The sequence below is a fragment of the Trachemys scripta genome, chromosome 4, assembly GCF_013100865.1.
Source record: "Trachemys scripta elegans isolate TJP31775 chromosome 4, CAS_Tse_1.0, whole genome shotgun sequence".
In the NCBI taxonomy this organism is placed as follows: domain Eukaryota; kingdom Metazoa; phylum Chordata; order Testudines; family Emydidae; genus Trachemys; species Trachemys scripta.
This window is the reverse complement of record NC_048301.1, coordinates 136,697,792-136,723,119: the sequence shown is the minus strand read 5'-3', so window position 1 is coordinate 136,723,119 and position 25,328 is coordinate 136,697,792. Positions and strand designations below refer to the sequence as shown.

Sequence of the window (25,328 nt, the reverse complement as noted above, 5' to 3'; positions counted from 1 at the left end):
TTGGCCTTGGGATAGCTTTATGTAATTTGTCTTCAAAGTTGTAATTTCTGTAATCAGCCTCTTCAGGGCCAGGGGTCAGTTTTGGGGGGGGGAGGGGGAGAGGAAGTAGTGGCATGCTTTCGAACTGCCCACAAAATAAGTACCACCAGCGTGATTCAGCACTCAGCAGATTGTCCAGTTGTTAGATATGATCGTGCATGTTGTCTGGGTTCCTTGAGCTTTGCTTCCCCTTATTGGAGTTAATTTCCTTGTGCTTAATTTTTTTCCCCCCTTGGTGGATCTTGTTTGTCCTGCTTGGCTCTCCTTTTGAGGAGATGCCCTCAGATGCCCTGCTGGACTCCGCTAGGCTACTTGGGATTGACTCCTCCTTGATTGTGGAAGTGGGGAATAAAAGCATTACTCTCCAAAGCCAACTTATGGTGCCAAAAGGTGCTCTGACATTAGTTAGTACCTTATAACATTTTGAATAAAAAACATAATAGAACAATATAAAAATTAACATGGCATATATTAAATGGATTACGAATCGGCTAATGGACAGATCTCAAAATGTAATTGTAAACGTGGAATTGTCATCGAGCAGGTGTGTATCCAGTGGGGTGCTGCAGGGATTGGTTTTTGACCCTATGCTATTTAACTTTTTTTTTTTTTTTTTTTTTAAATCAATGATCTGGAAGAAAACATAAAATCCTCATTGATAAAGTTGGCAGACGACACAAAAATTGGAGTGGTAAATAATGAAGAAAAGTCACTGATACAGAGTAACCTGGATCGCTTGGTAAACTGAGTGAAAGCAAACTCTATGCATTTTAATACAGTTAAATGTAAATGTATGCATCTGGGAACAAAAAATGTAGGCCACCCTTACAGGATTATGGACGCTATCTTGGGAAACAGAGGGATAGCTCAGTGGTTTGAGCATTGGTCTGCTAAACTCAGTGCTGTAAGTTCAATCCTTGAGGGAGCCATTTAGGGATCTGGGGCAAACATCTGTCTGGGGATTAGTCCTGCTTTGAGCAGGAGGTTGGACTAGATGACCTCCTGAAGTCCCTTCTAACCCTGATATTCTATGATTCTATGACTCTGAAAAAGATTTGGGGATCGTGGCTGATAATCAGCTGAACAAGAGCTCCCATGTGACACAGTGGCCAAAAGAAGTAATGCGATCCTGGGATGCATAAACAAGGGGATCTTCAGGATTGGTTTCACCTAGGACTGCTCATGGACTGCCCACAAGCAGAGAACAATCTAAAACAGTTACCACTGTGGCCAAAGCCCCATCTCAATATATCAGCATCTCAGGTTGAATTTTTTTTAAACAACTTCGGCAAAAAATGGTTCAGGCATTTTCTCAAAATAAGTTATGTTGTTTTGCCCATGTTAATTCTTATGGCCTTTTCATTGAGAAACTCTAGTGTCTCCATCCTTTGGAATAGGGGGGCACCGTAGGGTTAGAGGTGCCATTTGCTGTCACCATAAAAATTAACCCAAATTTGGCTAAGTTATTTCCCTCTGAAAACAGCTGTTTGCATATGCTCAGTAGAGGTTTGTTAAAGGTTGACAGTTTAATTCTCCAAAGATTCCATCTGTATTGAGTGAGTCCAGCCTAGAGCTGCAGGGGCTAAGCAAGGTTTTCCCTGCAATTGCTCCTGGGGGCTGCTGTGGTATTCGGCTCTGAAACAGAGAGCAGAGACTCTCTCTCCTGTGCTGTCAGTGGTCACCCCTGCTGGTGCCCAAGCAGCTGGAGAAGGAGGAAGTAGTTTTATGTGAATAAGAGGACAGGAATAGAAGAATCAGTTACAGGACTAGAAGGAAACAAAGGTAGAAAGGGGAAGGCAAGATGGGACAGGAGCAGAAGAACCTGTAAATTCTAGAGCACAGTCTTTCCAAGTTCTTGAATAGCCCCTCAGAATTCCTGAGTCTCTACTTTCCTATGCTGTCTAGCAAATAGCCGTGAAACCTCTGGTACTTCAAAAACAACAACAAAAAACCAAATACCCTACATTTAAAGAATATTATAATATATGGAGATATACCTATCTCATAGAGCTGGAAGGGATCCCGAAAGGTCATTGAGTCCAGCCCCTGCCTTCACTAGCAAGACCAAGTATTGATTTTTGCTCCAGATCCCTAAGTGGCCCCCTCAGGGATTGAACTCACAACCCTGGGTTTAGCGGGTCAATGCTCAAACCACTGAGCTATACCTCCCCCTTATTAAGTTTGCAAAGTCCAGAACTTCAAAGTTAGGAAGTATCTAGTGAATGAAATGTGAGACGTCAGGCTCAGAAAAGATGGTCTCATGGTAAGGCAACTGAATGTCACCTTGGATGACTGGATTCTATATCTGCCTCTGCCACAAAGTTCGTATGTGACGTTGGACAAGTCACTTAAACCATACTTTTCACAGGTGGCTACTAATTGTGTATTCCTCATCTTGATGCCCAACTTGAGAAGCATGGAATCTGATTTGCAGAAGTACTGAGTTCTTACAACTGCAACTGAAGTGAAGGAAAACTGTTCTTCGAACCTATTAAGTGGTATAAAAATGCTAAGTACTCTGAAAAGTCAGGCTTAAGGGGGTTCAAATTGGGTACCAAAAATATTTAACACTTTTGACAATTTTGGCACCTCCTTTCCCCATCTGTAAATGGGGATGAACACCTACCTCACAGAGGTGGCTTGATATATGGTTGTGATGAATGCCACAGAAGAGCCTGTGAAGCGACTAATTATGTACAGTAACTCCTCACTTAACGTTGTAGTCATGTTCCTGAAAAATGCAACTTTGGATTCGTTTAACACCGTTTCACTTAATTTTCCCATAAGATTTAATGTAAATGCGGGGGGTTAGGTTCCAAGGAAATTTTTTTGGGGCAGGCAAAAGACATTATATACTGTATAGTACTGTACTGTGGTGGGGAGGTGCCCCTGGCTTACCCCACACAGGTACAGCCCGCTGCAGACAATGAGGCAGGGAAGGACGCTAGGAAGCACCTTGTGCAGCAGCAGCTTCCCCCCAGAAGAACAGGTGCTGACTTTGCCGGGGGATGCTGCAGGCCAGGGCCCCGGGCCCCCTTAGCCCAGGGCCCTGTACCCCTAAAGCCCCTGCGTTCCGGGTGGCCCTGCCTGCTGGCGGGGGGAGGCAACTTCCCTGCTCGCTCACTCCCTCCCTCCCTTCCAGAAAGTCCTAAGCGCTGGGAGGAAGGGGGAAGCGCTGGGAGGGGGAGGAGGTGGAGAAGAGGAACTTGTGCAATGCTCCCTTGTAAAGTCAGCCAAACGACGTTATAAGGGAGCATTGCGCAACTTTAAACGAGCATGTTCTCTAATGGAGCAGTGACATAACTTCGAAACAACGTTAAGCGGGAGGACTTAAGTGAAGAGTTACTGTATTCAGTGTAGGATTTGGACAGTGTGCAAGTAAATAGGGCCTGTGGCCACATGTTGATTTTATTTCTATTCAGTAACTCTAACTATCCTTTTGGTGAACACCATCCATCCTATGCATTGAACAGGGCAGGGGCCTTGTGAAAAATACAGCGTGTGATCATGTAATTAGTGTCATAATGCAAACATACAATGAGACCAAATTAATCTCGCATAGGCAACCATTTTCTAAGCTGGTTTGCAACCCTGTTATTTTAACTTGGTATTTTTGTATGCAGTATGCTTTTATTAACTGAACGTGTTTCAGGAAAAGCTACTAATGTATCACAGCAGCAGCTTTACTGTGGTCCACTTATCTGTTCAGCGGCTACTCATTACTTAGCAAGATTTCTCTGTAAAAAAACAAACAGTATCCATCCATCACCTCCGGAGCGTCCCCACCAAATTAAACCATATTAAATTTGATTACTTCCTTCACTGTATTGAATCTGAGATTTGACTCCTGGAAGTATTATTAGCTTGTCTCTAATACTCATGTCATGCACATCTTTGACATTTTGATTCTTGACTGTAAATGTGATCTGCAAAAGGGGAAAAAAAGCATTTGTCTCTTTCATGTTTTTTTTGCCATGTAACTTAGCAAAGGCCTGAAAGCAGCTATTTTTTTTTTTTTTTTTTTTTTTTTTGCTTCTGTTTAACAATAAAAATTAGCCCTTGTCTCTGGAAGACTCTGGATGAGTGGTCACTAATGGCTTTATATAATCAGATACCTAGTATGTGAAGTCTGATTGAGAAAGGAAGAGATTTTATAGAGACTTATAAAACTTGTTTCTTTAACAGCTAGTTAACTCCAAGGAAACAGTTAGAAGTAAATATCTTTGTTAAAGATTGCCTCTGCCCCATTGATTAAGGGCTTCCAGTACTATCTGTAAAACAAGAAAGAGAAAACTTGATATTCCTGATACATCTAAAGGAAAAACACAAGTTGAGAACACCTTTTTAAAAAGATAACTTTTCAGTGTTGTCTTTATCCACCACAGAGAAGCTAAAATGGCACAAACTCAATTTTTTTCTTTGCACGTTGCTATTTAAGAATTTGAGAAGAGGAGGCAGAAATTTTATACTGAAATTGCAGTCATACAAAACACCCAATATAAAATACACCTCTACCTCGATATAACGCTGTCCTCGGGAGCCAAAAAATCTTACCGCGTTATATCAAACTTGCTTTGATCCACCGGAGTGCGCAGCCCCACCCCCGGAGCACTGCTTTACCGTGTTATATCCAAATTCGTGTTATATCGGGTCACATTATATCTGGGTAGAGGTGTAGTAAGCATATTTAGCTAGAAATTCAGATTTACTGCTATCAGAACTTTTCCTGGTTCCATGGTGCTTTTCTGCACATTAGTTGAATTGCATCTTATCCTCCCCATCTCTTCATAAACTGGCTCAGGGGCGGTCATACTTTTTCAAAATATATAGCATATCTTACAAGATAATCTACCACAGGGGTCGGCAACCTTTCAGAAGTGGTGTGCCGCGTCTTCATTTATTCACTTTAATTTAAGGTTTTGCGTGCCAGTAATACATTTTAACGGTTTTTAGAAGGTCTCTCTCTATAAATGATATAACTAAACTACTGTTGTATGTAAAGTAAACAAGGTTTTCAAAATGTTTAAGAACCTTCATTTAAAATTAAATTAAAATGCTGGTCTTATGCCGCCGGCCTCCTCAGCCCGCTGCCGGCCTGGGGTTCTGTTCACCTAGGCTGGCAGTGGGCTGAGTGGGGCCTGCGGCCGGGACCCCAGCTAGCAAGGGGCCGGCAACCAGAACCCCAGACCGACAGCAAGCTGAGCGGGTCCGGCGGCTGGGACCCCAGACCGGCCGCGGGCTGAGCAGCTCAGCCCGCGGCTGGTCTGGGGTTCCGTCTGCTGGCTCCTGCCAGTCAGGGTCCCAGCTGCCAGCCCTGCTCAGCCCGCTGCTGGTCTGGGGTCCTGGCCCTGCCCACATAGAGTGGGTACCTATCTTCTCCCTGGTTCTGGCCCATTCTCTTTCTCTCTGCACTGAGCTGAGGGTAGGGGTGCACTGAGCACAGGGCTGGGGGTGAAGGAGCAGGCTGGGGGTTGGGCTGCAGGATCTGACCAGGAGCTAGAATGAGGGAGGGGGCTCAGGAGGTTTGGGTGTGGAGCGCTTACCTGGGCAGCTCCCATTTGGTGTGAGGGGTGCAGGAGCTCCTGTTTGGTGCTCAGGGTGGGGATGTTGGGGGTGCAAGCGTCAGAGCATGGGATGTGGGGGGCCTGGGTATGTGTGGGGAGTGCAGGAGTCAGGGTAGGGTGTGTATAAGGAGGGTGCAGGAGTCAGGGCAGAGGGCTGGGGTCGTGGGGGGGGTGCAGGAGTCAGGGCATGGGGTGTGGGGGGTGGGCTGGGATCAAGTGGGTGCTCCCAGCCCCCTGCCCTGAGCGGCTCACGGCAGGGGGCTGGAGGTATACGCCCTGATTCCACTCCCTTTCCCTAAGGCCCCGCTCCTGCCTCTTCTCCGCCTCCTTCCTGATCTGAGCTGCGAGGGCGCTGGGGCTCCTCTTCTCCCCTCCCTCGCAAGGGCCATCAGCGGCAGGGAGGGAGAGGAGGCGGGGCTCCACGCAGCACGCTGGGGGAAGAGGCGGGGGAGGGGGAAGCTTGGCTGCCGGCGGAGCCTGCCCTACAGCAGCAGCCAGCAGGGCCAAGCTTGCTTCTGCCCCTGCCAGAGAGAGCGGGGCGGAGAAGAACAGGCTGGGCCGGGCAGGATTTTTAATGGCACGCTGCGGCCTACCAGGGTCCTGGCCGTCAGCCCGCTGCCGGGGTTCGCAGTGTGCCATTAAAAATCGTTTTGCATGCCGTCTTTGGCACGCAAGCCATAGGTTGCCAATCCCTGATCTACCATGTATGCCTCTCCTCCCATTCATGATTGCACAACCTGTCTCTGACTATATGATGTCCTCATGGCAGCTACAGTAATTTCTTACATAGTGCAGTAATAGGAAAATATTGGTGTATTTTAAATGCTGTCTTCTAGTAGATTTTAGCATCTGGAAACAAGGAAAAATGGAGTACTATGATCACCCAACCCCCATGCATCTGGACCTCCCGTACTCAGACACCCCTGCCAGGCCTCACCGTGTACATCCAGAACTCCCCTAGCCAAACCCCACCCCATTGAACCTCAATCCCTGCATCTGGAGCCCCCCTGCACGCAGACACCCTGCCTCCGGACCCCCACCCTTGCACCCAGACCGCCACCCACTGAGATCCCTGCACTCAACTCCCCACCTGATGCCCCACCCTGAGCCCCCATATCCAGACCCCAACTAGCTGCACCGAGACCCCCACCCCACCAAGCCCCACTCCCTCAGCACGCAGACCCCGCCCCAGGGTGACCAAATGTCCCAATAAAATAAGGACTGTCCCGTGTCCCGATCAATGTACAATTAGGATGCTATTTGTCCCAATATTCAGGTAAGGAGGCGAGTTGGAGGGAGGCGCCGACTCTGTGGGTGCACCCACGGGGAAAAATCGCAGCCAAGCTCCCCCCTCCTCACCTCCTTCTCCCCCCAGCGTGCTGCATCCCCGCTTCCCCCCCCCCCCCACCGCGCTTCCCGCCGCTTAACCGTTGTTTGATGGTGCTTAGCGCTTTCCAGGAGGGAGAGGAAGGAGCGGGGATGCGGGACGCTCAGGGGAGGAGACAGAGAAGAGGCAGAGCAGGAGCAGGGACTTGGGGGAAGGGGGTGGAATGAGGGCAGAGTGAGGGTGGATGCTTGGGTGGGAAGAGGCAGGGGGGTGGGCGAGCACCCACCCAGCAGAGGGGAAGTTGGCGCCGTAGGGGTGAGTGGCAGGTGGGGGACTGAGGAGGGATGCAGCAAGCCAGCAGGGGGCGGGGGAAGAGGAAGGGCACACGGGGCAGCGCAGAGGTAAGGGTGGCAATACTATCCCATGCCATCCTTACTTCTGTGCTGCTGGGGGCAGTTTGCCTTCAGACCTGGGCTCCTGGCCAGCAGCCACTGCTCTCTAGCTGCCCAGCTCTGAAGGCAGTGCCATGTCAGCAGCAGCGCAGAAGTAAGGGTAGCAGTACCACAACTCCCTCCCCCCCCCCCATAACCTTGCGATTCCTCCACAACTCATTTTTGGGTCATGACCCCTACAATTACAATACCCTGAAAGTTCAGCTTAAAATAGCTGAAATCATGAAATTTATGATTTTTAAAATCCTATGGCTGTGAAATTGACCAAAATGGACCATGAATTTGGTAGGGCACTACATATAGCTCCATTTGTGAATCTTTTTCATTGCTTCTGTGCAGGTGCTCACTTAATGTCATTGTTTGCGTTATATACTATAAGTCTATAGTAACTTAAATTGGTAACAAAATTCTTTTTTTTGTCCTTACAGTCTTTCACTTAGAATAAAAAGCAGTTATAAAAAACTCTGAGAGGGGGAGAATTTGGATGCCTTCAATTCAGCAGAGAAGCTACTCTATGGGGCTGTCTTCTCCTTCATGCATATAACTCACTTTGTCAGCATTGAGCCTTCCAGAAGATGCAGGCTAAAATTCTTTTTGTGATTTATACTGTGCTGTTGGCTTAAATCTCTTGATGCGAATGTTAATTCTATTCTTAGTTTCAATTAGATATTCTATTCTTAGTCTCATTTTAGATATTCTTTCTTGCAGAATTTGGCGTTCATTTAGCAGAACTGACTGTAGATCCCCAGGGAGTATTGGCCATTCGTCAGGTGAGTCTTCTCAAGCATGCTGTAGAGAAGAGTTGGATTATAACTTTTGTTGTAAAAACTATCCACTCATACTTCCTTTTTTAAAAAAAGTAAAATTAAATACTATTTCTCTAGAAATCTAATATATTGGAGCATGTAACAAGGAGAATGTTTTTGTGCTCAGCACTTAATCACATTTATAATAACCAAAACTACATAATAGCTTTTTTCGGTAACTGATTTGAGGACTGGGGAACTAGTGTGGGGATGTGGGAATGGGAAACATTCTCTTGCTGGCTTGTTCTATAGCTGACTGTTTTTGCTATTTATATGTGCAGATGAGAAGTCATAGGTATTATTTTCCAATTAGCATTACTCCATTTTCTTTTAAATTTGTTTTTGTCAAAAATCACATGACTATTATCCATGTGTGACTACCTCTCATAATAATGCTGTTCAAGCTCAGTACATGTGGTGCTCTGACACTAAAGTGGTGATGGTGGTATAAGCACCTCTATAGAATAGAATCTATATACGGGGTGGCATCAGTGAGCAGGGTAGCATTGTCTTACCATCTTTCTGTGACAGCTGGCTTCTAGAAATCCTGTTCCATTTTCATCCTTTTTGAGGATTTCCATGTTGGAGGGAATGGCATCTCATGTCACTTGTTACTAGATCAGACCTAGCATTGTTATGCTTTAGCAGATCTTTCCTGTCCTAAGAAGCTCAAGGCCCATTCTGCCAGATTGGTAGCCAGCTTCTGGGCTGAGAGGGAGAAGCCTCTGTTCCTGAACACTGCTGAGCTACCTGGTGCTCAGTTGACACTTTCTCTAGGTACAGCCACCTCAACCAGGTATTATTGGCTAATGCTGCTTTTAGACATAAGGTTCTGAGATGAGTCTTGCCCATCCTATTGCCTTACCTTCTCCCTTAGCCTCTAACCACATATAGGGAGGAAAGGAAGATTGTCCAAGCACTGTTGATCATACCCAGCATGCACAATGGTTGTGGCTGCATCACAGAAAAACAAATTTCTTACATTGCTAAATGTTTCTCCTAATGAGATAACATCAGTGCACCTCCCAGGGTGGATTGGCTCAGCCAGGGGCTAGATGGGGAATGCAGGACTATGTACTCTATTTCTGTAGCTTTGGAATATTTCCACTGAGGAGAAGTGTGTGGCAAGCTGCTAAGGAGGGGGGGCAGTGCCTTAAACGCTTTGAGTTTGTCACCAGGCTGACAACAGAGAGGGGACTTATAGATTGTACGCACGGATGTTGCCACAACACAGAAAACACATAGCAAAGTAGTAAAAATCTGCTTTTGTAATGGTTTAAAACAGCAGGTCTCAAACTTTGCTTCCCATACTGCTTTCTTAAATTATTGTAAAGTGACTAGATGGAACATAAAGTTTACATGCTACAGGTGGTACACGTACCACAGTTTGAGAACCTCTGGTCTACAGGTTCATAGATAAGGCCAGAAGGGGCCATTGTGATAATTTATTCTGACCCCTTCTGCATACCACAGGCCATAGGAATTCCTTGAATTAGTTCCTGATTGAACTAGAGCAGATCTTTTAGAAAAAGATTGTCTTGATTTAAAAATTGTCAGTGATGGAGATTCAGCACAACCATGGGTAAGTTGTTCCAATAGATAATTCGTCTCACTGTTAAAAATTTGCACCTTTGCCACCCATGGGATCTTGTGTTATACCTTTGTCTGCAAGGTTGAAGAGACCTCTATTATCAAATTTGTTCCTTGTGTAGGTACTCATAGACTATGATCAAGTGACCCCTTAACTTTTTTCTTTTGTTAAGATAAATTAAGCTCCTTTAGTCTTTGACTGTAAGGGATGTATTCCAATTCTGTAATCATTCTTGTGGCTCTTCTCTGAACTCCCTCCAATTTATCAACAAAGTATGGCAGTAGCAGTTACATCTGTGCCAAATATAGTAGTTGTATGATCTCCCTGTTGCTACTAGGTAATCCAGTTTATACATCTAAGCATCACATTAGTCCTTTCAGCTATAGTGTTGCAATGGGAGCTCATGTTCAGCTGATTATCCATCATGACTCCCAAAGTCTTTCAGAATCATTGCTTCCCAGGTTAGAATCCCTGATCCTGTAAGTACAGCCTACATTCTTTGTTATGAGATGTATGACCTTTCAGTTGGCTGTATTGAAACACGTATTGTTTGCTTGGTCCCAGCTTACCAAGCGACCCAGATCGCTCTGTATCAGTGACCTGTCCTCTCTATTATTTGGCACTCCCCCAATCTTTGTCAGCTGAAAATTTAATCAGTGCTTAGTTTGTTGTCTTCCAAGTCATTGATTAAAAATAAGTAGATTAGGGCCAAGTACCAATCTCTGCAGGACCCCACTAAAAATACACCTGCTTAATGATGATTCCCTGTTTACAAGTTTGGGACCTGTCAGTTAGCCAGTTTTTAATCTATTTAATCTGTGCCATGTTCATTTTGTATCATTCTAGGTTTTTAGTCAAAATGTCATGCAGTACCAAGTTAAATGCCTTACTGAAGTCCAGGTATATTACATCAACACATCATGCATCTGAAGAAGTGGGCTTTTACTTACGAAAGCTTATGCTCACATAATTCTGTTAGTCTTTAAGGTGCCACAGGACTCCTTGTCATTTTTGTGGCTACAGACTTAACACAGCTACCCGTCTGATACTGTTACCTTTATTAACCAAACTTGTAATCCTTATCTATCTAGTCAAGTTAGTTTGACAAGATCTATTGTCCATGAACCCATGTTAATTGGCGTTGATTATATTACCCTCCTTTAATTCTTTATTAATTGAGTCCTATATCAGCTGCTTCATTGTTTTGCCCAGGATCAATGTCAAGCTGACAGGCCCATAATTACCTGAGAGGTGTCCCATTTACCTCTTTTAAATATTGACATGACATTAGCTTTCTCCCAGTCTTCTGGAATTTCCCCGGTATTCCAAGAATTATTGAAAATCAACTTTCAGTCTAGAGAGTTCCTCGGCAGCTCTTGTAAAACTCTTGGAAACAAGTTTTCCGAGTCTGCTGACATAAAAATGTCTAACTTTAGTAGCTGCTGTTTTGTAGCTGCTTTGTGAGGAGAGATTAATAAGACTGGGTCTTTTCCAAGAGACAACTAAGGGGGGATATGATTGAAGTCTATAAAATCATGACTGTGGTGGAGAAAGTAAATAAGGAAGTGTTATTTACTTCCTCTCATAAGACAAGAACTAGGGGTCACCAAATGAAATTAATAGTCAGCAGGTTTAAAACAAACAAAAGGAAGTATTTATTCATACAATGCGTAGTCAATCTGTGGAACTCTTTGCCAGAGGATGTTGTGAAGGCCAAGACTGTAACAGGGTTCAAAAAAGAACTAAATAAATTCATGGAGGATAGGTCCATCAATGGCTATTAACCAGGATGGGCAGGGATGGTGTCCCTAGCCTCTGTTTGCCAGAAGCTGGGCGTGGGCAGCAGGGGCTGGGTCACTTGGTGATTACCTGTTCTGTTCATTCCCCCTGGGACCCCTGCAATTGGCTGCTGTCGGAAGATAGGATACTGGACTAGATGGACCTTTGGTCTGACCCAGTATGGCCGTTCTTATGTTCTTACTAAGATCCTCCTGAGTTACTATCAGAATGGAAAGTATTGCATCATATATGACATGGCTACATAGTTTTTTCCAAATTTCAGAACAGAAATATTTATTGAACACTTCTACCTTGAATTGTAAATTTCAGGCAGTTCAGTAATTAAGATGATGCATAGTGCTCAGGTTGCTAGAAGATCAACTGTGTGTTGAAGTGGCTATGGCTAATCACAAGGGATAAAATTGAATTGCAAATTCTGAATGCAACTTTGGTAGCTAAAGTATATAAAATATGCTACAAATCTACAGCATCCCTATTCTGCCAGCTTTATACCTGGACAAGAATGTCCCATTTCCTTTTAAAGTTTAATATGGACAATATTAATTGTCACAGTTCAGGTCAGCTACACCTGTATTCTTCCTCCGTAATCCCTTGAGGGCACCCTCTTTAAGCTCCCAGCCCCTCAGTTGTCACGTCTCTTGCATGGAGACCTGTATTTCTCTCCCTCCTGACCAGGGTTTTCCAGGCTGTACACTTCCCTCCTACAGTGAGTTCCTCAGCAAGTCAGACTGCCTAAGGAGTCCTGCTTTGGATGCTCTTCAGAGGCCATAAACAGTGTAATTGCCCACAGGTATAAGTTGGCACAAAGCTCTTTTTAAGCGAGCACGCTTTTTCTTAAGGTGAAAGCATTGCAGAAAAAAACATAATAAAAACAATAAAAAACCTTACATGCATGCTAAGAAGCTTACCAGAGACCACCCCCAATTCAAATAAGGGCTTTGGCAGGTGATCGATCCTTCAAAACCCACCAAAGGGTTTTCCAAGGTTATAGGTTCATAAAGTTCATTCTTGTCTGGCTCATTGTTTCAAATGGTCCTTTGAAGCTCTGACACTTCCTAAGGTTTGCATTAGTCATGTCTCTTCCCTATAGAAGTTACATACAATTCCACAATAATACATAAACTTTGTGTTTTTAATACAATGGACTTCAAAGTCTATTTAAACTGAATTCAGAAAGGATTTTTAATGATAATGGAGGAAATTGCCATATCCCAGAGTCAGGGCTTAGGGCTGGAAGGGACCACCAGATCATCTGTTCTGATCTCTTATATATCATAGGCAACCAGCACTCTGCATTAAAGTCAGCAACTGGAATTAGACCAAGATATTATATTCCCCGGGAGACTAGACTATTATGTGCTACAGGCAGAGAATAGGAGGCCCTCGCAATGGCATAGAAATGATTAAATGAGATATACCCAGAAAATCCTGGAAAGTGACCCTCATCCACACACTGCAGGGGAAGATGAATTTGACCTGGGGGAAAATTACTTCCCAACCCCACAAATGGTGATCAATCAGACCCTGAGTATGTGAGCAAGAACTAGCTAGCCAAGCACCTGGGAGAAAGACTACTTGGTGCTATCTCAAAGCCTTGGCCCACCCTGCCTGGTTTCCCATCCCCAGTTGTAGCCATCCCCGATGGTGATAAAACTCCCAAAATACATTGGTGGGGGTTGGGGATAACCCTTTGTGAACTCTGCAGGTGCCTAGTTGAAACCATGAAGCACGAGCTGTTAGAAACAAGACACAAACTGAAAGTGAGCCCTAGGGCTGTTGATCCCTGCCGCCTACTGTCACAAGCAACCCCGTCATACAAGTGCACTCAAAAGATTTGTCAGCTCTTCTAAAACTAATTAAGTTGTTTGCCCCCACAACTATTTTTTTGGGGGCGGGGTGGGGGACAATTTCAGAACCTCACCTCTCTGATGGTTAGAAATCTTCTAACTTCCAGTCTGAATTTGTTCATAGCCAGTTTATATCCATTTGTTCTTGTGCTACATCAGGGGTAGGCAACCTATGGCATACGTGCCGAAGGCGGCACGTGAGCTGATTTTCAGTGGCACTCTCACTGCCCGGGTCCTGGCCACTGGTCCGGGGGGCTCTGTATTTTAATTTAATTTTAAATAAAGCTTCTTAAACATTTTAAAAACCTTATTTACTTTATATACAACAATAGTTTAGTTATATATTATAGACTTATAGAAAGAGACCTTCTAAAAACGTTAAAATGTATTACTGGCACGCAAAACCTTAAATTAGAGTGAATAAATGAAGACTCGGCACACCACTTCTGAAAGGTTGCTGACCACTGTGCTACATTGTCCTTGAGCTTACTTAGCTCTTCACCCTCCGTGATGTTTACCCGGGCCCCAAAGTATTTATAGAGGACAGTCATATCCCCTCTCAGCCTTTGTTTTGCTAGACTAAACAAGCCAAGCCCTTCCAGTCTCCTGTTATAAGATAGGCCCTCCAGTCCCCTAATCATCCTAGTAGCTCTTCTCTGAACCAGTTCCAGATTAATTTAATCTTTCTTGAATATGAGTGATCAGAATTGTACACAGTATTCCAAATGAGATCTTACCAATGCCTCATACAATGGCATTAATATTTCTCTCTGTCTCTCTCTCTGCTGGAAATGCCTTGCCTAATATTTGCTATGATCATATTTGCCTTTTTCATAGCTGGATCACATTGGTGACTCAGTCTTCGTGTGATCGACTCCCACCCCCAGGTCTCTCTTCCTCTGTTACTTCCACCTGATGAGCCTCCATTGAAATTCTTCTTCTTAGACCCAAAGTGCCTGACTTTGTCACAACTGAATTTCATCCCATTTCTGTCACTTCAGTGTTCAAGGTCATCCACAATGTCCTGTATAATATTTGATCCTCCTCTGTATTGAAGATGCCTCCCAACATTGTATTATGAGCAAATTTTGTTAGTAGTTTGCAGTGATTTTTGTAGTTGTGTTGGGCCCAGGATATTAGAGGAAGAAGGTGGGTGAGGTAATATCTGTTATTAGACCAACTTCTGTTGGTGAAAGAGACAAGTTTTTGAGCTACATAGAGTCTTTAGGACTGAGAAAAGTACCTGTGTAGCTCAAAAGCTTCTCTCTTTCATCAACAGAAGTTGATCCAATAAAAGATATTACCTCACTAACCTTGTGTCTCAAATTTCATTAGCGCACACCTACTTTGGCACAAAAAGTCATTAATAATAGTACTGAATAAGATTGGACCCAAGACTGATCTTTGAGGAACTTCACTAGAAGCCTTCCTTCAGTCTGATACTTCACCTTTCAGGACAACCTGTTGCCTTCTGCCCTTTAGCCAGTTCCTTATCCATCTTACAATGCTTGTACTGATCCCCATTTTCCTTTAGCCATTCCTTATCTGCCTAACAGTGCTTGTACTGATCCCCATTTTATCTAATTTAACTAATAATTTTCTATGTGGTGCTGTCTCATGCCTTACTAAAGTCCAAGTGAATTTCCCTTATCTAAAAAGCAGTTATTGTCTCAAAGAAGGAAATCAGATTAGCCTGGCGTGATCTGCCTGTGATAAACCCATGTTGTATTACACCCCATTTACCTCTATTTAAGTTAATTTGTTTCCTTCCTTCACAATTTGTTCTAAAGCCTTGCATACTACTGAAGTCAGAATAACAGGTCTGCAATTTCCCAGATCACTTTTTATTCCCTAAAAATAGGTACAACATTAGCTACTCTCCAGTCGTACGGTACTATCATCAGATAAATAGCCTATTTAAAAATCATTGCTACCAGACTAGCAAACTCATGTGCCAGCTAAAGTTCCATATTATCATCCTTTTTGAAAACTAGGGCAAAGTATTCATTTAGTTTTTGGGTCATTCCTAGATTAAAGATAATCTCCTTCCCAGTCAGACTGTATAGTGGCCCAGCCTCATCTTTCCTTATTCTAAAAAAAAGTCTTATTTATTTTTATTTCCTTGTTGAAAGCTAATTTTGCCTGACTTCTAGCAGTTCCCACTTTATACATGCTTTTTCTCATCTCCATGATGTAGCTTTTTTTTGATCAACTCCTTTTTTCATTCCCTGTTTACTCCTAATTACCATTTTGTGGAGGCTAGTCATCCTGCTCAGTCGGGATCCTTTCCCTGCAAGATTTCCCCCCTTGCTTGGTGTGACCCATAGTGCCTGGGGTAGCCCTCACTGAAAATACCAAGGTCAGGGTAGGCTGCAAAAGGGAAAGCAGATTCTCCCAAAGACTGGTGGTTAACACTGAAGTTAAACTCTTCAACCAGTCACAAACTGTGCTTCTGATCCCCACACTGGTTATCAAGAAGCACACACACAAAAAAGGAATCTCACAATCCCCTTTATTGCATTCCAGTTCTCTGGCTCCCAATCAACACCTAGGTCCAGTACAGTGAGAATCATAGAATATCAGGGTTGGAAGGGACCTCAGGAGGTCATCTAGTCCAACCCCCTGCTCAAAGCAGGTCCAATCCCCAACTAAATCATCCCAGCCAGGGCTTTGTCAAGCCTTATCTTAAAAACCTCTAAGGAAGGAGATTCCACCACCTCCCTAGCTAACCCATTCCAGTGCTTCACCACCCTCCTAGTGAAAAAGTTTATCCTAATATCAAGCCTAAACCTTCCCCACTGCAATTTGAGACTATTACTCCTTGTTCTGTTATCTGCTACCACTGAGAACAGTCTAGATCCATTCTCTTTGGAACCCCCTTTCTGGTAGTTGAAAGCAGCTATCAAATCCCCCCTCATTCTTCTGCAGACTAAACAATCCCAGTTCTCTCAGCCTCTCCTCATAAGTCACGTGCTCCAGACCCCTAATCTTTTTTGTTGCCCTCTGCTGGACTCTTTCCGATTTTTCCACATCCTTCTTGTAGTGTGGGGCCCAAAACTGGACACAGTATTCCAGATGAGGCCTCACCAATGTCGAATGGAGGGCGAATGATCACGTCCCTCGATCTGCTGGCATTGCCCCTACTTATACAGCCCAAAATGCTGTTAGTGTGCCCTTGTTGCCAAGAAGGCTATCGGCTCATATCCAGCTTCTCGTCCACTGTAACCCCTAGGTCCTTTTCTGCAGAACTGTTTCCTAGCCCCTCGGTCCCTAGTCTGTAGCAGTGCATGGGATTCTTCTGTCCTAAGTGCAGGACTCTGCACTTGTCCTTGTTGAACCTCATCAGATTTCTTTTGGCCCAATCCTCTAATTTGTCTAGTTCCCTCTGTATTCTATCCCTACCCTCCAGCGTATCTACCACTCCTCCCAGTTTAGTGTCATCTGCAGACTTGCTGAGGGTGTAGTCCATGCCATCCTCCAAATCATTAATGAAGATATTGAACAAAAATATTGAAGTTATTTTAAAACTCTGCTCACATATAAAAAATGTTCTTCTGACCCCAGCCACATTACCAGGTCATTATAGGTTTGGATCTTACCCAAAATATCACACTGCCAGCCAGTCCTTTAGCATCTAAAACTAAAGGTTTATTATAAAGAAAAAAGAAAGAACAAGAAGAGTTGTTAAATGGTAAAGCAGTCACATACATACAAACACTTCAAAGTCCATATATCAGGTTAGCTGTATTTGTGAGTTTGCTGGCTTGAAAATCCCTCTGGAACACATCCACAACTTGAATGAGTCATTCAGTCCTTTGTTCAGAGCTTCAGTTTGTAGAAAAGTTACTCCAGAGTTAAGAAGCAGGATTGAAGACAAAATGGAGATGATTCATCTGCCCTTTATAGTCCTTTTGCCATGTGTCTGGTACTTCCTTTGTCTCAAACACAAACTCAGAGCACATGGCATTGAAAGGCCTTAGAGTTTTCTCCATAGGCATGTCCCTGCATGCCTTGCTGAATCATAAGGTATAGTTCTTGGCTCCCTTCAATGGGTTCATTCTACAGCTGATGTCCCTTGATGAGCCATCAAGCAGGCCTACTGCTGATGGCATTTTGTCTGGGGGTGTCACCCAGAGACACAGCACCAGTTTGGAAATATGGATATACTCTGCATATCTGTAACTCATAATACAAAGGTGATACAAACATATAAACAAGATGATCATACTTTGCAAATCCTATCATTTTCACTGACACCTTTCATGGCATATCTGGTCAGATTCCTTGCAATTTTACAATAATGGGATCAATGATAACATAAAGTGTCCCTCAGATTCCATACAGCATCATATTTGGGATGCAAATTTCAGATAGTTTTTTTTTTTTGTATAGTTGATTTTAAGGAAGTGCAAGCTTTGTCCACTTTTAAGTTCTTGAGCTCTTCAGTTCAGTTGACTTCTTTAACTAATTCCCTTAATCTCCCAAAGTCTGCCCTTTAGAAATAAAAAATCAGAGTTGACCTGCTTTTGTTTATCCTTCCATTTAATTTAAACCAAATCAACTCGTGATTACTCGATCCAAGGTTATTTCCTATGACCAGCTCTTATACGATGTGCTCACTACTTACCAAAACAAGTTTAAAATTGCATCGCCTCTTGTTGGTTACAGTGATGCTAATTCTAATACAAATATTTTACTACTTTAGTGGTTTTCATTTTACAAATACCATTTTAATACTAGGTGGCAAGAAAACCTGAAAATTTTAGTTGGGAGAGGTATAGCAGGGGAGGAGAAAGGAAATGGAAATAATCTTCCCTCTGCCACAAAATATTCTTTTGTATTAGTGCCTTTTAATCTCTAAGCATTTTACAACAAAATAAAACACCAAAATCTTATCATTTTCTCGTGTGGCTTCCTTGGTATTTCTAATAATCATAAATAATCTAGTGGAATAATTTTGTCACTTGTAATCCTGAAATGGGGAAAAATGATTAGATTTAGAATTAGACTTTATAGAGGTTCAGGCTGACAATGTTCAGTTTAACTTGTTTGTTTGTATTGTGGTAGCACCTGGCCCCAGTCCCATTGTAATAGGTAAAATTGTGCTGTGCACTGGATAACTGAACTCTTAAGGTACTAGCACATAAAAGGTAGCTGTATGCCACAAACAGATTGTGGATGTATCCAAGTTCAATTTGTGGCAACTGTCCACTTACATGGACATGTTAAACAGCCAGGTGCATTGAAAAGTTCTAATTCTCTAGCTAAAATGTCTTGTTTTCTGTAGATTGACTGTCCTAGATTCACTCCCTATGGATAACTTAGCTTTTAAGTAAATAAATTTAATTAGCCTGTGTGTGGTTAACTACTACTTTGGCCTAGGTCAGTAGTGGATGAAAAGTACATCCTTATGGCTGTTCCAGAGACATCTGTGAAATGGATTGTTGACCTTAGTCCAGAGCATAGTGGACAAGTATTAATATTTCCCCAAAACACCATTGCATTTAACACACTTGACAATCTCCGTATAGGCCTAGTGACTGTAGTCCTCTTGATCCTTGGAGTGCTCCTTTCTAATCAGGGTGGCATGCTGGAGGGTGGCGTATAGGAGCTCTGTTTTCTGAGCTGTACCAGTACAGTGGGAAGGACTTGTCTGCAAAGCTGCGAATCTAGAACTTGTTCACTTAATTTTTTTTAATATAAAATATATGCTGTAACAGTGACCCTCTCACATATCTAAAGTATTCTGAGGGACCAGTACAATAGGTATGTGAGGTTCTGTGCCTCTCACAACTATCTCCGTTCTCCCAAAAAAGTTCTGGGATTCCAAATGGTTTGGATCCTAGCTGCCTGAGAATCCCTTTCAATTAAGATCAGATGGATTGCTATTGCTAACATTCCACAGGTGAGCATTCTGGAGGCTGGGTGTTATCTGGTCTGCCCTGTCAAGAACATCAGCCATAACTTCATCACAGAAATGCTTCATTTTGGAATGGTCTGAGAAGGTATATTGGGCCAGGGATCGAGTTCCTGAAGAACAGTAGGCAGTATAGCTTGAGGGTACTGAAAGAGGACAAGAAACAGGGTTATTGTCTAAATTAGTTCATTTTTTTAAATGGAAAAAACGAGAAGCACAATTTTTTGTGGAATCTCAAGGATATAAATTGTAACATTTCTAGAGTGAACTGATACATTGTGAAGGGCATGATTCAGTCCTCATACTGTCTCCGGATACAGCCTTGTTAATCTGTTACAGAAGTGCAGAGACAATGGTAAGTTAAAAATTATAACCTTTTTTCCTGTTTCATAAACATTTCATATCTAATTGCCATATGGGGGGGGATGTATAGCACCCTTGCTGCAAAAGGCTTTTTCTCTCATTTCAGGCCTTTCATATTTTGGAAGACATAACCATTCTTATGGTGCCCTATTGGCTGACCAAACTGCTGGAGGGAAACCTGCAGTGTATGCAGCTGAAGTATTTAAACATATAGTGACCAAACAGCACATTTGTGAGTGGAGTGGACTAGTCAGCTATACAGAGTGGCCTGGAAAATATACCCTTCCCTGCAATGTGACTGACTATCTGGAATTCCTCCTTAGCTGCAAACCTTTCATGATCATCAGCCAGGATTGGGTCAGAATCCATGAAGGAATGAACGTGATGCTGTTAGCTCACACATGGCTTACCCTATTATTTCTGCACACAAACACTCTGAAATGTTCAGCTTTCCTACACCCACACCTGGCACAGTTCTGGGAAAAAATTGACATCCCACTCATATTTGGAGAAATGATTTTGTTACCCACAGACTGTGTGGATTACCTCTAACTGAAATGGACTAATTTGGAAATAGAAGACTGTTTCCCAAACACATACACTGCGTTCACTGTTTACAGATGGTTCCATAGACCCAGGATGAGTGATTACAGAATGGCAAATTTCTTATTACTGAAAGGAAAACAAGAATGGCCCTAGCAACCATCTTGTGACTTAACTGTTGAAATAACGTTTACAGCTGTTTATGAATGTTTGAAATGCCATGTTGCCTTTTTGAACTCCATGTGATGGGGGTATTCCAAGGCGGCGTGATACAATCTGCCGTTAGTGGCCACATGCTGGGAGCTGGGGCGTATCGTTTTTGCATTGCTTCTTACAGCAGAAATCCTTTCCGTTACTGTAATAAACTGTAAATTTTGAGTCATATGTTTACTGGGCTCGGTTCCGGCTTCTGTCTATCTCTGGTTTTCTGTAAGCTCAACGAATAGGGACCAAGCATTTGCTGTTGATCCTGATCCACAGCCTACTCTTGAACTGGTTTCATTAAAAGAGTCACTCTATGCTCCTCACTGAGAGCCTGCTGCTGGCTCTCATCAGATATTCAAGTGCCAACAGGGACCATCCTGGCTGACCAGATTGTCATGAAGCACTGCTGGCTCTGCGTTTAGTGCAGCATCCAGAACTCCCACCAGTCATCATAAAATGGGAATGTTATTGGCAAGTAGCTGAGGTGCAGTTATCATCTCTGGTCTTCCAGTACTTGTTCTTCAGACTCTTAATATGCTTGCTGCACTGGTCACCTGTCTGGAAAATCTGCAGAGGTGCCAGCTTTTTAGCTATCTGCTAGTACACATGGTCATTCCTGGTGCTTTTCCTGAAATACACAATTTACTTTGCCTTGCACCAGAGATTCACCAAAATTTGGCTGTGCTCCTGTAATCATGAAGCAGCTCACTTTGCAAAAGGCTTGTTGGTTTGCTCTCTTGCAAATCCAGGAGGCTCTCTGATACTGTGCTTGCAAATTGGTGATTAGAAGAGAATGGGTTAATGCTGACCTGATCTGCTGCTGCACACCAAAGGGGAGAATGGCTTCCATTTTAATAGAATGGATTGCAGATTGTTGGGATAGAGAGGACTAATGAAGTTGTCGCATGGAATTGGGGGATACTTCTGGTGGATGCCCAGGACCTGAGTCAAGCTGGGTTGCCTCTATACTGCAAAGCATTAGGGCTTGGATCTTGTGTCCTGGCTTGACCCATGCTCTGACCCTCCAGTGCTGCAAGGTCCTGGGACCCTGGGTCCGAGCCCCCAGTTAGCGCAATTGCAGTGTAGATGCAACATAAGCTGAACTCAAGGACAGGCTTATGCAGTGTAGACATACCCCTTGTCATTCACTTTCCATGTTGGTTTAACAAAGGTCGAGGCTAGAGTGAAAGTCTGTCTAGTGTGATGCTTATGAACAAGTGTATTAAATTTTAGCAGCTTAACCCCAAAACTGATTACATTTTTATCAATACCATCTTCTTATCTAAATTCCACTAGATACCGAATACAACTGAAGTTGTGTTTTCCTGTTTTTGGTTTAGTAAAATTCAGCAATGTTCTTTAAAAAAAAAAAAAAAAAAAAGGGGGGGGGGGGGGGGGGGGGGGGTCGGGGATGTCTGGCAAACAAAGAATAAAAGGAAATTTGTGTGTAATATAAAATGTCCTAGAAGCTTAGTTAAAATTACATCCTCTGTTTTTTATGCAGTGTAGTTTGTAGCCATGTTAGTCCCAGGATATTAGAGAGGCAAGGTGGGTGAGATAATACCTTTTATTGGACCAACTTCTGTTGATGAGAGAGATAAGCTTTCGAGCCACACAGAGCTCTTCTTCAGGGCTGGGGAAAGGTACTCCGAGTGTCACAGCTAAATGCAAGGTGGAAGAGATTGTTTAGCATAAATAGCACATATTATGAATTTAAGCTCCCAGGCTCCTCTTTGGAAGAGTTGTGCAGGTTTCCTATAAGGAGGAAGAGTTACAAAGGGGCCTCACAAAATTGGTTGACTGGGCAAGAAAATGGCGGAAGAAATTCAGAGTTGATAAATGCAAAGTAATGCACATTGAAAAACATAATCCCAACTATACATATAAAATGATGGGGTCTAAATTAGCTGTTACCACTCAAGGAGGAGATCTTGAAATCATTGTGGATAGTTCTCTGAAAACATCCACTCAATGTGCAGCAGCAGTCAAAAAAGCGAACATAATGTTGGGAATCATTAGGAAAGGGATAGATAAGTCAGAAAATATCATGTCTCTATATAAATCCATGGTATGCCCACATCTTGAATAATGCGTGCAGATGTGGTCACCCCATCTCAAAGATATATTGGAATTGGAAAAGGTTCAGAAAAGGGCAACAAAAATGATTAGGGGTATGGAACAGCTTATATATGAGGAAATAAATAAAACTGAGACTTTTCAGCTTGGAAAAGAGACGACTAAGGGGGGGGATATGATGGAGGTCTATAAAATTATGTCTGGTATGGAGAAAGTAAATAAGGAAACATCATTTAATCCTCATAACACAAGAACTAGGGGTCACCAAATGAAATTACTAGGCAGCAGGTTTAAAACAAACAAAAAGAAGTATTTCTTCCTGCAATGTGTAGTCAACCTGTGGAACTCTTTGCCAGAGGATGTTGTGAAGGCCAAGACTGTAACAGGGTTCAAAAAAGAACTAGATAAATTCATGGAGGATAGGTCCATCAATGTCTATTAGCCAGGATGGGCAGGGATGGTGTCCCTAGCCTCTGTTTGTCAGAAGCTGGGAGTGGGCGACGGGGCATGGATCACTTGATAATTACCTGTTCTGTTCATTCCCTCTGGGCACCTGGCATTGGCCAGTCGGAAGACAGGATACTGGGGCTAGATGGTCTGACTCAGTATGGCTGTTCTTAGTTCAGACACAGATCTGTTCAGATCAGTCCTTAAATTCATAACTCTACTACACACTAAAAATCGTGGAGTGAACAGACACTGGATTTATGGCTTATTGCAACAATCTTTAACCCACAAATCCTCTCATTTTGTCCTATGACTGCAGAGATTTTAACAGGCCACTCTACCTTGATCAGTCCCTTAGAGTGTGTGCTAACTACTTACGCTAAACAATCTGTTCCATCTTGCAATTAGCTGTGTCCCTCGGAGTACATTTCCCAGACCTGAGGAAGAGTTCTTTTTGGCTTGTCTTTCTCACCAATAGAAGTTGGTCCAATAAAAGAAATTACCTCACTGACCTTGATTCTCTGGTTTGGGCATTTCTTGGTAGTTAGTAACCATCTGGGTAATAGCAAGTGCCAGACTTCTTTAATTGTTGAACCATTATAATTTACAGCATGGGAAGCCATCTGCTTCTTACCATTTCTCTTCTCTAGCTAGGTGGAAACAATGGGCCCTGAGAAACATGTTCCCAGAGATCTCTAAAATATTGTTAATACTGAGTTAGGCTTGGCATAGTTTTAATCAACCATTTAATATGGTGCTTGATTTGGTGATGAGCAGGTTCTGGGATGGGGGTGGGTCTAATAGGAAGCTGGCATCAAACATCTCTAGACTCTGTATAGCATCAGGCATGCTGTCAATGAACAATAACTAACTACAGACTCCGTTTGTCTCTGCAACCAAGTTTCCTGTTTCTTTCACAGGGAATTTCATATTTTGGCCAACCCCATTTTTAGGGATGAGGAGGGACATTTGTAACTATTCTGAATGTGACCCATTCCTTTAGTTCTGCTTCATGTCCTTTCTCTCCTTTTACAGTTAGCATCTGTAATTTTGAAACAATATGTGGAGACTCACTGGTGTTCCCAGTCAGACAAGTTTAGGCATCCAGAGACCACAGAAAGGGTAAGATTCCTGTTTAATACTGAATTGGTTGCATGTTGCTTGTCTGCTGTAACTGATTTTTATCATTGTGGAAAGCTAAGGTTTCTGGTTGGCTTGTTTTGGAGACCCATACTGAGATCAGTCAAGGAACTGGGTGCAGGGGTGGGGGGAGAACTGGGATTGACTGGGCAGGAAGACTCGGAACGAGAAGTGGGGGGAAGATATTGACTCAGGAAGGCAACCCCAGAGAGGAGATTGCGACTGGCTAGGCAAGAAGACTGGGACTGGGCTGAATGGAACAATGACAGGTTGGAAGGGGTGGGGAAGGGGACAAACTTGTGGGGAAGCAGGCAGAAGAGCCTGTTCCCACCAAAGTGCACTCTCCTCTAGAGACTGGAATGGAACCCACAATTTCTGAATCTTGCAATTCCTCTGCTTTCAAACCTATTAGTAAATTCTCATCTCCCTCTAGTGCTGACCCATATAGAGGATGACAGTCTACTATTGCTCTCAACTACTCCCTTAGCTCAAGCTGATGAACCATTTGTGTCAATATGCTGCATGAGGGAGTTCCGTTTTTTAGTTTGCTTTGAAAAAACAAACACACACCCTAAGAGATAACATTCTTTTAACAGTTTTTGTTTGTTTGTTTAAGGTTGTAAAGTCAAGCACATCTAGATTGGGGTTCACTGAAAGGGAAATACTAATTGGAGAAATGAAAGGTGTTAGGAATTGGGTTAAATGTGAGCAGACATCCTGGATATATTCTCCACTAGATTTAGAACTCCTAGGAAAGACTAGGCTCCTTTTTTTATTTGGAATTACTTGGAGCTCTCATGCCTTTCCTTCCCTTTGAAGGATTTTATGAGATTAAAACTGTGTATAAAGAATAAACTGGTTTCAGAGTAACAGCCGTGTTAGTCTGTATCCGCAAAAAGAAGAACAGGAGTACTTGTGGCACCTTAGAGACGAACAAATTTATTAGAGCATAAGCTTTCGTGGACTACAGCCCACTTCTTCGGATGCATATAGAATGGAACATATATTGAGGAGATATATATACACACATACAGAGAGCATAAACAGGTGGGAGTTGTCTTACCAACTCTGAAGACAGTTGGTAAGACAACTCCCACCTGTTTATGCTCTCTGTATGTGTGTATATATATCTCCTCAATATATGTTCCATTCTATATGCATCCGAAGAAGTGGGCTGTAGTCCACGAAAGCTTATGCTCTAATAAATTTGTT

The 25,328-nt window shown here is 43.1% G+C and overlaps 1 protein-coding gene across 1 annotated transcript in view; it reads left to right on the top strand.

The window, feature by feature from the left end:
• The window catches only part of IPO9 (importin 9), a 182,091-nt gene that overhangs the window by 22,363 nt on the left and 134,400 nt on the right, over positions 1-25,328 (top strand). Inside the window, 2 exon segments of the mRNA XM_034768831.1 lie at positions 8,091-8,152; positions 24,012-24,098. Of these exon segments, the coding sequence (XP_034624722.1) occupies positions 8,091-8,152; positions 24,012-24,098 (149 nt within the window).